Here is a 12,174-nt window from a genome sequence, read left to right as displayed (position 1 = left end):
CTTTGGTGCTTTTTAAAAACTATTATTATTTTATTACTATTGGGTGCTTCCCTGGAGTATGACCATTAGGAAGTGCAGTATTGCAGCTGTTAACGCAGTATTTCCAAACAGTGTGCCAGGATACAGTAGCATGCCAAGAAAATGAAGTAAAGGCTTCCATGATCTGGGGGGGAGGGGGGGGATGAGACTGTATTCCAGTATGAAATCAAAGAAGGTTTTCACAGCCAGAATCTATAGTTTTTTGTGGGGTTTTTGGGCTACGTGACTGTATTCTGGAAGAGTTTATTCCTGATGTTTCTCCAGCATCTGTGGCTGGCCACAAAGCCCCAAAACCCCACAGAAAACTATGGATTCCAGTTAATGTAGGGTAGACAACTGTGGCTTTCCAAATCTTGTTGGCCTGCAACTTCCATCAGTACTAGCCAGTGTGGCCAGTGGTGGTGATTTATGGGACTTAGAGGCCAAGAACATCTGGAAGGCCATATCCCCTTCCATTAGTTGTTCATGGATATGATCTGAGCTGCGGAGGGAGGGTACTAAGTTTGGCTATAAAACAGTGAGGGAAATTCCATTTGTATACTTTCAGAGGCATTTTCTTGCTTGTAAAATGCTACTGAGACCAGTAAATTATGAAACCCGATCCTTGAACTGGGGCGTGGATGCCTATGATTATTCACTCGGTGGAGGAATGCGTTCAAAAGCATGTACAAGCACAAGAAAAATGCTCAGGTGTGCTGAAGTGGTACCATGTTCCCAGAAATTCTAAGACAGGTGAGAAGAGATTTATGCTTGCGTCACGTAAAAGCAACTGAGAATTACTAAATGGCTTCTGCTGTCGATAATGCCAGGGCTTTCTTTCTCGTCTTATGAATCGTATGCAAGAAGGCAGAGCTTACCGTGGCAAACAGAAGGAGTTATTGTAACAACACTATAATCATTCGACTTGTACTCCGAGAGCAAGCTCAGAGCTTCCTCTTTAAATAATAATAAAAAAGAAAGTTATAATAAATTATAGACACGGTGAGAGAGAATGGCCTCTTTAAGATGTTCTCGGTCAGTGGCTATGCCAAGCATGCATTTCTAATATCTGGGTGGGCAAACACAAATGGAAATTTAAATTCTGCAGAGACGCGGAGAATGTGCTTTGAAAAACGTTTCCATTTGGCAGCGTCTGAAGTGCGAATGTGTGGCTGACCTGGAGGGAAGGAGAAAATGTTAGGAGAGAGGGAGGTGTGGCCGTTTTTTTGGAGATACAAAGCACTGTGTGGCTGTTTGTTGCCATAGCACTAGTGGCAAACCAGTGAGAGCACCATTCTTAGTTGTCCAACCAAGGATAATGGCCCTTTATTTTATAACTGTAAGTATGCTCGGAAATTCCACACCAAAAGCAACAATTCCCTGGAACTCAGGGAAAGGATTAAATCCACGGAGCCATGCAATTCAAACTTCTCATTCTCCATCGAACAGGGAAGGGTTGGCACTGAAGCGACCCTCTGCTCAACCCTGAAGCTATTGCTTGCAAGCTACCGAAACGTTCAAAGTCACGGGATGCTGAGGGTCAAAAACTGCACAGGCTGGAAACGTCCAAAGTTTTCGATGCGTAATATTCGCAGGCGGCCTAGAAATCCATACAGGCCAGAAACAGGAGAGTCAAACCACTCCATGGATAGCAAGATCAAAAAGTAGGTGTATTTCTAGAAAATGGTCAGATGTGTTTCAGAGGTTCTTGTACAGCTCTTTGTGAAGGAGAGACTTTCTTCCTGCAGGTCTTTCTAGACCGGTCAAGTTCTCCGTCTTGATCTTTATGTCTTTATCAAGGATCCATTTGGATATCCTTTCCTCCCTTGGAATCCAAACTGCCCTGACTGAACCATTATGGTTTGGGAAGGAGATAGGTGAAAAATACCTTTGCTGCCCAATGCACATACACATTACAGGTATCAACTTGTGATCAACAGTTAAAAATTACTTTTATTTCAAATGTCCAGCTTGTGTTTTATATTCTGTGTTAAAAATGACTGGACATTCACATGATAGATACACAAGTGGCTTAAACCTAGCCAAATTTAAGCTTTGCATAGAAAAGATGTGCACATACAGACACAAAAATGTTCTGCTTTTTGTAATCAGCTCCTTACCTTGACTGGCAGGGGTGAACATTACATCTTCTAACTTGGGGCTCTGGACGGGTCACCCGTTGGCAAGAACTGTCATTCACCAACATCATGGTCTTGTTAACTATCCGTGTACAGGACACAATGGTTTTACGTTCTCCTGAAAGGGATACAAAGAAGAGATGCATTGTTCGGAGGTGGAGAATCTCTGGTTATTAAAATGTTTCAGCCCTACTGGCTGAGATCCTGTATTGCCAGACATTGCCGAGAAACTCCAGATACACAAATAAATAAGCTTCACCTCCTCCACATTGCACACTGCAGCCTTCCCATCCGCTATGTGTCCATATGTAGAAGGACTCCTGCTGATGTTCAGGCTCACTTCTGTTTTCTGCAGAGTAGTTCACAGGGATGGTGTATTCATAGTGGATCCCATAGTTCTGATCATGGAATAACAGCACCTGGTTGAGGGAGCAAGAGATAGACTATTGCGGGTGGCGGTGGTGAGATACTAGGGAAATAAATAAAAAGTCGAAATAGCAAAACAAATCTTTTTTTTTAGCCCAAAAACATTTTGACAAAAAGGAAAACCACAACAACCTAAAGGTCACCCCTCATAACTCGCAGATCTGAGATCCGCAACCTCAAAAATCCGTGGAGGGGTGACCTCCGCTATTTTCAATGGGGCGCATGACCGGTGCACATGCTCGGGGATGCACCCCATTCAAGCCGATGGGGCTTGAATATACACAAGCCTCCATTTTCGTAGGGTGTGTGTGTCCAGAAGAGATCCCCTGCAAAAACGGAGCGCCAACTGTATTTCTAAGAACCTGTAGTCACTAATCCATCTTGTCAGAATATGTCAAGATGGAAGCTGAGGATGGCTGTGCTTCATTCAAAAGATGCATCCATAAATATTAAGTACGACTGCAGGGAACTGAAATCAAGCTACCTCAGTCTTGAAGCAGCTTATTATATAGTTCAGAGTTCTGCCGAATTAAGATGCTGTTGACTGTACACACTGTAATTCAGGTGTGCTGGAAGGTAGACTAGTACTCAGAGCAGGTTGGAACAAGGATAGGCACCCCAGGGGGAAGGGGGAGTAGACAGGTGATATTGTATCTTATTGCAGTGAAATGGTACGTGAGCTTATTTTAAAAAAAGCCAGAGGTGGCATGAAGCCCATTGAACAAATCAAACCCTAAACAAACACAGTGATGTGTTATCTGATGTGTGGTTGGGAAGGGTGCCAACTAGAATTCACCTGACCCTCTGGCAGCTGGAGGCATCTGCAACTGCTGAAACCTCCTAAAACGAGACAGGACTGATAATAATCAAATTGATGCCCTTTTAGGTTTTTATGTTGAAGCTCCCTCTGGAACCAAGAACGAAAAGCAATGCCCAAGGCACTGTTAATTGTGCTGTGTTAGTCCAAACCAAGAGCCAACGTGATGCAGTGGTTTGAGCATTGGACTATGACTCTGGAGATGAGGGTTCGGTTTCCCGCATGAGCATATAAACTCATTGGGTGATCTTGGGCAAGTCACACTCTCTCTGCCTCAGAGGATGGCAATGGCAAATCCCCTCTGAAGAAACTTGCCAAGAAAACCCCATGACAGGTTCACCTTGGTGTCGCCATAAGTAAAAAACGACTTGGAGGCACACAACAACAAAGAGGAAGGGCAACTGCAAACCCCTTTCATGTTCTTCCCCTTAATATCAACTTGAATACATGGAAGACGATGAAAGTTTTTGACTTGAAAGTGCTGAAGCACTTCACCAAGAGAGTGGGAGGAATGCCACTCATCACAGCAGCTACTCTAATAGTGCCAATCTGAAGCAGGGCCTACAGTCCAATCCCTCGCTCTCAGGATAAAAGGGCAGGCGCCATGCTACATGTTTTTGAAACCATGAACATATTTAAGGAGCGGCAATCATGGTTGGCATTTTGTTGGGAACGTTTCCAAACAGCAGCTTTTTTTGCAGAACATTGAAAACTACAGAACGCCAAGACCTCTCAGGAAGCACTGTTGGAGGACAAGTCAATTAACAGATAGGATAGGTCAATAGAAATGTTGCTCATAATGATGTGCTGTTCAGTTTTCTGCACATTGTAGAACAAAGTTATGTTGCTAATATCCTTTGAAAAAAATCTAAGCCACTGAGTATCTGATAATCCTGCACTGCTGATGATAATGCAGTGCAAACTGTGGATTATGCACAGTCTGAAAGTGACTGTGATGACATCCCTAGGGACAAAGGAAGAAATATCTCAGATTAAACACTGCCATTATTTTGCATAAAGAAAACTCTGGGTCAGTCATTTGTGCTAACATTTCCAGGCTAAAACCTGAAATTTAGCTATAGTCTCTGGTGATGTCATGGGGTTGGTCCTGGTTATGTCATTAAACATTATGTATTAAGTAGCAAAAGAGCCGCCTTGGGGTAGTGGTTTGAGTGCTGGCATACAAGCAAGCACTGCAAGTAGTAATTGCATTGTCTGAAGCCTTGTGTACATGGGCCAAATAAAATGGCCTCCCTTGGCAGGGAAACTGGATGATGCACAACAGCCCAAACCTCGGTTCTGATGCAAGCAGACCAGACAACATCCAACCCATTCAACACCGGAACTGGAGCATACACAAACTAAAATAACACACACTAAAATAACAGGCAATAAATTACCACCCTGTTTGCTAATTACCTGTAAGGCAATCTCCAAATTACTAGTAATTAAGTAATTACTAAATTACCTTACCACTAAATTACTGCACTAAATCAATTAGCACACACTATTTGCTCTGGCTCTTCCTGGAAGATCTGCAGAACTGGAGCCATTTTATCTAGCAAAACTGGGCCCTGTCTGCATGGGTCAAATAAAGTGGCCTCCTCCTATCCTCTTAGATGGACAGTCCAAATCTTAATTTTTTGTGGGTTTTTCAGGCTATGTGGCCATGTTCTAGAAGAGTTTATTCTTGACGTTTCGCCAACATCTGTAGCTAGCATCTTCAGTGAAACATGAGGTATAAACTCTTCTAGAACATGGCCACATAGCCTGAAAAACCCACAAAAAACGATGGATGCCGGCCATGAAAGCCTTTGACTTCACAGTCCAAACCTTGGTTCTGGTGCAAGCAGATCAGATGACAGCTGGCCAGTTTCAGCATCAGAACCATTTTATACCCCTCTTACCATGGATTTTAAGAAGTCCCCAGTTGCTCAGATCCAGAGCCCTCCATTCTGAAGTCAGACAGATGTTTGAAATGTGTCCCAGACTGCCGCCTTGCATGTCTTGCATTGTGGTCAGTTGTTCCCTCAGAGCTCAGAATGAGGTGCCCAGCTATGTGATCATTATTGGTCACTTCATTCTGATCTCAGAGGGAACAACTGACCACAATGCAAGACAAGTGACTTGCAGCATGCGGTACTGGAATGGAGGGCCTTTGTAACATGGGAGGTTTGAGGCAGCTCTGGAGCCAGGATATTCCAGGTTGCCCCTAGATTATCCTTTCCAGTGCAGACAGTACCTGAATGAGACTTTATCTAGTGAATTGTTTCAGTGTGCTTAGGGCTCAGAGCTCCTTCATTCACATAAGGGAATGGTGATGCCAACCAACCAGCCTCTTTCTGACAACACGCAGCCTCTGGATTAACCTGGCTTTTGTGGAAACACAAGGATCTTAGCCTGTTGACTTTCCTTGGTTGATGGAGCAAGGCTTTCTGTATGCTCTGAGCTTTTCCTTCGGCTCCAGCAAATGATGTCAGGGTTGATGGGTTGGAAAGTGTTCACTCCAAGTGTAGATCCAGGTATAGCTGCTCATGGGCCCAGGCTTGGTCCCAATAGGATATGAATCTACTACTGCCTAACTGTTTTGTTTAAGAGTAGGGTGGAGTGAAGCTTTAAAGTGGTGAAAGGAAGGGGAGTTTCTGAGATGGCTTTAACAAACATCTGCTGCAGACTGTTTGGGTCGGGTAGATCTTGCCTCCGTGAAGACACCGGGCCAGATAACCCTTGAGGCCCTTCCAGTCCTTTAATTCTAGGAAAGCAAGCACTCCTCGTTGGCTTTTTACAAACTGATCTGTACAAAAACAGACAAATATCTTTTGCAAGATGGGAGGGGGGGAAAGACACATCTGTAGCTACAGAAAGGGAGCTTTATTAGTCTGAGATGGAAGCCAAAGCTAAGACAAACCAGACAATCAGCTATAGTTTTAAAGCTTTTTGCAGGATCCAAAATGTTCAGCACTTGCCAGCACAAGATGCGAAGCCCCACCCTGCCCTGATTTAAGCAAACGAGATGTTAATGAAGAAGGAAGCCATTCTATTGGGAAGCATCTTGGGGACTGGGCTGGCCTTTAGTTGCCAAGTGGGGTCTGAAACAGACCTAGCTACACAAACACTCATTTATCCAAGAAACATACTTACCAGAACGCATTTGGAGAAATGCCTTGGGCATTTTCTTTTTTAAAAAATAAGCTTAAGTTCCTTTTTTTTTTTTTTAAAGAAAAGGAAAGAGATCCTTATTATCTCATTCAGGGAACAAGATTGAAGAATCTAAAGGCTCATATGAAATCAATTTCATGCAACTGAACAGCCATATTCTCTCTTTCTTTCTGAGTGTGCATGTGCAAATGGCTGCCAACAAAGGCCACGATCTCGTCACTCGGGTAGTTTGTGATTTATTGCTCCATTTCAACACTGTTTTCAATATATTGGCAGGAATCTTGTGGGTGACATAATACAGGTGTAATGTTACATTGCACCTGTGTATGTCTTTCAACAGTCATTGCAGATGAAGACATCCAGCCCCTCCATCTGCAATGATCCTCCACCCATTCAACCACTCTGTTGTTATTGTTAACTGCCCTCGAGTCATCCTTGATTCATGGCAACCCTGTGGATGAGACATCGCTAATCCTCCTATTCTCAACAGCTCTGCTCGATTCCTGAAGTTTCAGATCGGTGGCCTCCCTGACTGAGGAGATTATTGCATTGCTTTTAAACCGCCTCATTCCCGATGGGATAAAGGTACATGTAATTTTAAAACCGGGTGTTATTGCACTCGCCAGGTGAAGGCAACCCGTTTGCAGCCCAGATCCCAGAGGCTGATTCAGCGGCTTTTCAAAAATGAGATTTTGCCATTTTTGAAAAGCTGCTGGATCCGGGTTGCATTCGCCCGGCTACCAGCCAGTGCAATGACACCCAGTTTTAAAATTAAATGTGCTTTTATCCCATCAGGGATAATGCACTTTAAAAGCAATGTGATAATCTCCTATGTCTAACCATCTGGCATGTGGTCTACCTCTCTTTCTGCTGCCTTCTACCTTTCCTAGTATCAATGTCTTTTCTCATCACTCATGCCTTCTCATAATGCGGCCAAAGTAAGACAGCCTCAGTTAAGTCATCCTGGCTTCTATGGAGAGCTCGGGATTGACCTGTCCTAGGACCCATTTGTTTGTCTTCTTGGCTGTTGTAGCACTGGATAGATAGATTAGCCAAAGAGGGTGACCCTTAAAGTGACTTGTGGCTCACCTTTCCTGAAATTGTACAATAAGGTATATGGCCAACACATTGCCACGTTGTCCAAATCCAATAATTTACCTATAAACACTGTGCTTTTTTCCCCTTGGTGTGTGTGACTTTTACTTCTACGCTGTCCAGAGACCACTGATATAGGGCAGAACAGAAATATTTTAATGAATAGATTTTTAATAAGCACCTTATATACTAGACTGTAATTCGACCTCATGTATAAGTCGAGGGCAAGTTTTGGAGCCAAGATTATGGATTTTGATATGACTCATGGATAAGTTGAGGATAAAACTTAGGGGCACGTAATAAAGGGTGTAAAAGATGAACTTTACTGTCTTTATACAGAAATATCTTTTAAGCCTGATGTCTCTTGGCACGCCTTTGAGGAGAAGTACCAAAGAGGTGCCACCCCTGCCATTTTCCTATGCAAGCAATGAAAAAGGTATCATGGTGGAAGGAACAGAGAGTTTTGTCACTTCTTTGGGTGCTCCTGGGATGAACTAAACTCTTACCGTTCATCAATCCATTCAGAGAAGGAGAAGAGTTAAAATATAGTACACTCCTCCCTCCATATTTGCAGCTTTGATATTTGCGGATTTGATTATTCACGGAGTTGATTAATATGTTCTCTCTAGGAATATCTAGGTCCTCCAGTGATACTCTGTGGTCAACTTCAACTAAAAATTGCACTGAAAGACCTAGAGATTCCTAGAGAGAATACTCTACTAGGCATTTGTAGCTCCTCCGGCGCATCTCTATGGTCAGTGTCTGTTGGACGTTGACCACAGAGTTGCACTGGAGGACCTAGAGATTCCTAGAGAGGTGTCCACTCAGGTAAAAACATGGTGTTTTTGTTATTTGTGGTTTTTCCATATTCACAGGGGTCTTGTGCCCCTAACCTTAGTGAATATGGAGGGACAAGTGTACATACATTGACCAGTGGATAAGTCAAGCCAGTTTTATGGGGGTCAATTTTTTGACAAAAATTTCTAGACTTACACATGAGTATATACAGTACTGGATTTTGAGACAAAAACACACCAATGACACCTATAACTGAGGAAGGAAGGAAATGGTTATCGCTGAACAGCAAAACCTGACTTCACTGCGAAGAAAGACAATGAAAAGATCTCTAATTACCATCAGGTGGAGTGGGATTTTAGTTGGTCCTTTGGCTGAGATTTTCTCCCACAGACCTCTCCGCACATACCGGACCGTAGTCCCTGCGATCTGAAACTCACCAGGAAGTTCAATTTTCCAGTCACTATTGATGGACTTCTTACTGGAGTCTTTCAAAGCTGGGAAAAAAATTCAAACGGCAAGGAATGAAGTGGGATGCAAATCCGTCATCGCCAGAAAAGGGAATGGCATGGTCCAATTTCATTATGGCCGGCAGATGTCTGTGACAGATATCCCAACCGGAAGGCTCCTTATCCTCTTATAACAGTATGGCCCAACATCATCCTCCAGGTAGTAAGCTCTTAAAATGTTATACTATACTATCCATTTTAACAGGCTAAGCATTTCTACTTATGCACCAGTTTATTTCATGCAGGAAGGATATAACTGTTTGTTTGAACATGGCTTAACATTTGAAATTATTCTGCTTTGACAGTATGAAATCTTAAGGTCCCATCTGCCATAACTATGGAAAGATTGAGTCATTATTATTAATTCCTAGGTCAAAAAAGCAGGAATTTTATATTTTAAAAAATATTTTCTACTTGTGGATGCCTGAATCCATGGATAAAAGAATCAGTGGCTACAGAGGGCCAAGTGTTGATACTAAGCTTTTATTACTTGGGCCCCACTTTTTAATTAAGGTAATGCAAAATCAAAGTCCTGAACCACACCTAACTCTTCTTCTACACATCCACTTCCCTGAATATGGTCTTTAATTCCTGGGATAGCAACCAACCCCATCAATCTGTGCTCCACGCTTGCATCAACGCTGGTCTTTCTCTCCACGCAGATTCTTTCCAGTTCGCCTTCCTGGCTTAAGGATACAACAAATTGTAAGGCATTTCCTGTTCTAGGTGGTTTGCAAAAGGCAACCGAAGCCAGGCAGCGTGGGACGAACGTAGGTGGGAAGGAACTGCTCCCAGCAAATGGAACATCAATTCAACAAGAAGCTGGGTTCCTTTCCAAAGTACCCGACCCATTCCACAGCCGGAATGAGACCTACTTGGCGCAAGCCTTGGAAGCGCAATTAGCTCCAGTTACCACTCCAAGGTTAAACACAGCTATGTCTGCACAAACCTCAGGACTTTTAAAAGTTACAGTGGCAGCAAACGGTAATGCTTTGATTTCTCTGCCTACCCTTGCTGGATCCTCGCCCGTGTTTTGCTGTAAGGCTTTGATAACAAAGGGTTCAGTCTTTATGCTTTGAGGCAGGAGTACATTTTAGAACGCGCAGAGAACATTCTTGGGCAAACAGCGGATCCTGCCACCGCCGTATGATGTACTACTGGAGAAGCAAAGCTTTTCCAGGATTGTACTGAAAAGTGTTTTTTCCCCTTCTCCTCCTGCTTTCCACTTCCATTGTCACAAACACCATTATCCTGCCTTTCCCCCAGTTTGGGACTCAAGGTACTTGCATTGACCTGTGGATAAGTCGAGTCAGTTTTTTGGGGTCGATTTTTTGACTTAAATTTCTTATACATGAGTATATATTGTGCTAAAGCAGGAGTGACCTTCTGGATGTTTTTGGACTGTAAGTGCCACAATCTCTCACCGTTGGCTATGCCAACTAGAGCTGATTGTTGCTGCAGGGCAAAAGATCTGGACCAGCCACAGTTGCTCGTTTTTATGTCCTTTAAGATAACGAAATCAGAGCACATGGGTAAGAATTAAACCAAGTCACTAGTCCCCCCCCCCTCCTTTTTACCAAGAAAACTGTGGGCAGGTTTATCCTCCATCACACGGATCCTTCGAGCCCCAGCTGGGATCACCGCTGCTTCAATATAGCCTAGGGCAAAGAAAAGGTATGTGTGGGTCATAGATCCTCAAACGGGAGGGAAATAAGATCATGGAACCTTGCAATTCAGATACAGACATGATGATGATGATGATGATGATGATGATGATGATGATGATGATGCAAATTGAAATGTTGTGACCTGTACTATGCAAATTTCTGTGCCAAGAACCTTGACCTGAAGAGGAGGGAGGAATAAAAATATACGGTGTGAAAATGACAGAAACAATGCTGAGAAGGCAACTTCAGCCGTTAAAATTGACAGAGGTTCGCTACCCTTAATTAATTATTAGTTAATTAGTTTTGCCAGTTTACCCTGAACTAGTGTTGTGTCTTTGATTTAGCAATGCAAACCTGGATCAATGATCTCTGAAACAATCTCGGGGGCTGTGATCTGTAGCTTCCATTGGCACGAGCCGCAAGCAGCTCTTAAGAGATGCTGGCTTTAAACTATAGCATCTTTAGCAACAGACGGTCATAGCCAATGGATGATTTCTTACACTTCTCTCAAACTCCCAGCCCTTGTGAAACTCATGTTCATCAGAGCCAATATGGAGGAAACGATATGACCCATGGGCTCCTGTGTCAATGAGAATTCTTATTTTTGTTCTCCTCTTACTCTCCCAAGCCCTTTACCAGATCTCCGCACCTGACTGTGTATTTTGTTGCTGTGTGCCTTCAAGTTGACCCTATCATTGGGTTTTCTGAAGCTGAGAGTGTGGAACATGCGCAAGGTCACCCCATAGGTTTCCATGGCCGAGCTGGGATTCAAACCCTGGCCTTCAAGTGCGTCCACACTGCAGAAATAATCCACTTTAATGTCCATGACTCAAGGCTATGGGAATTGTAGTTTTGTGAGACATTTAACTTTCTCTGTCACAGATCTCTGGTGCCACAACAAACTATTATTGCCAAGGCTTCCATAGGATGGAGCCATGGCAGTTGAAATGGTATCCGCCCATATTATTTCCACAGTGTGGATGCAACCATACGCTGGCTCCACGTATGACCTTTTCCATTTTCTTCCCTCCTCCTCAGGTTATCAGGCTTGACACACCGAGGGAAAACTAGAAACACAGGGACAGCAAGAACTGGAATAAGGCCCACCATGGAGGCCATCCAGCCAGATGGATTTATCAATTCGGTGCTCACAAAGCATGTTGTTCTGCTAATTGTTTTGCAGATGGTAGTTGTGGCTGTTGATTTTAAACCACAATTTTGTAGTTAAATATATAAGCATAAAAGCAAATACAGATGTCTGACACACAGCTCGGTGTTGGGTGTTTTTGATACTGGATGCCAAATATTAAAACTGCATTGCAATCAGTGACATATATATATATATATTATATCTTGGTGATACACATGCATTGACACAGACACCCCACCAACAATGACTAACAGACAGATAGAAAACAAATGATTATTTACAAGACATGACTACACACAAACAGAAACACCTCGCAATTGCACCCTTCCACCAGTGTTAGTATGACACTTTGGAACATGTCCCAAACCTACAGTGTGTTATCTCAACTTCTTTAAAGAGA

General features: G+C 43.2%; 1 protein-coding gene across 1 annotated transcript in view; it reads right to left on the bottom strand.

The window, feature by feature from the left end:
* LOC149307438 (A disintegrin and metalloproteinase with thrombospondin motifs 17-like) overlaps positions 1 to 12,174 on the bottom strand; it is a 119,997-nt gene that overhangs the window by 17,594 nt on the left and 90,229 nt on the right. Inside the window, exons 16-19 of the mRNA XM_089539168.1 lie at positions 10,535 to 10,615; positions 8,788 to 8,945; positions 2,416 to 2,575; positions 2,139 to 2,274 (exon numbers count right to left, since the gene is read on the bottom strand). Of these exons, the coding sequence (XP_089395294.1) occupies positions 2,139 to 2,274; positions 2,416 to 2,575; positions 8,788 to 8,945; positions 10,535 to 10,615 (535 nt within the window). The remainder of the gene's footprint in view (positions 1 to 2,138; positions 2,275 to 2,415; positions 2,576 to 8,787; positions 8,946 to 10,534; positions 10,616 to 12,174) is intronic.

The sequence above is a fragment of the Sceloporus occidentalis genome, unplaced genomic scaffold, assembly GCF_023333645.1.
Source record: "Sceloporus occidentalis isolate IW3139 unplaced genomic scaffold, rSceOcc1.0.p SCAF_9, whole genome shotgun sequence".
In the NCBI taxonomy this organism is placed as follows: Eukaryota; Metazoa; Chordata; class Lepidosauria; order Squamata; family Phrynosomatidae; genus Sceloporus; species Sceloporus occidentalis.
Note: the sequence above shows the minus strand (reverse complement) of the source record. Positions and strands in the feature narration are given on the sequence as shown.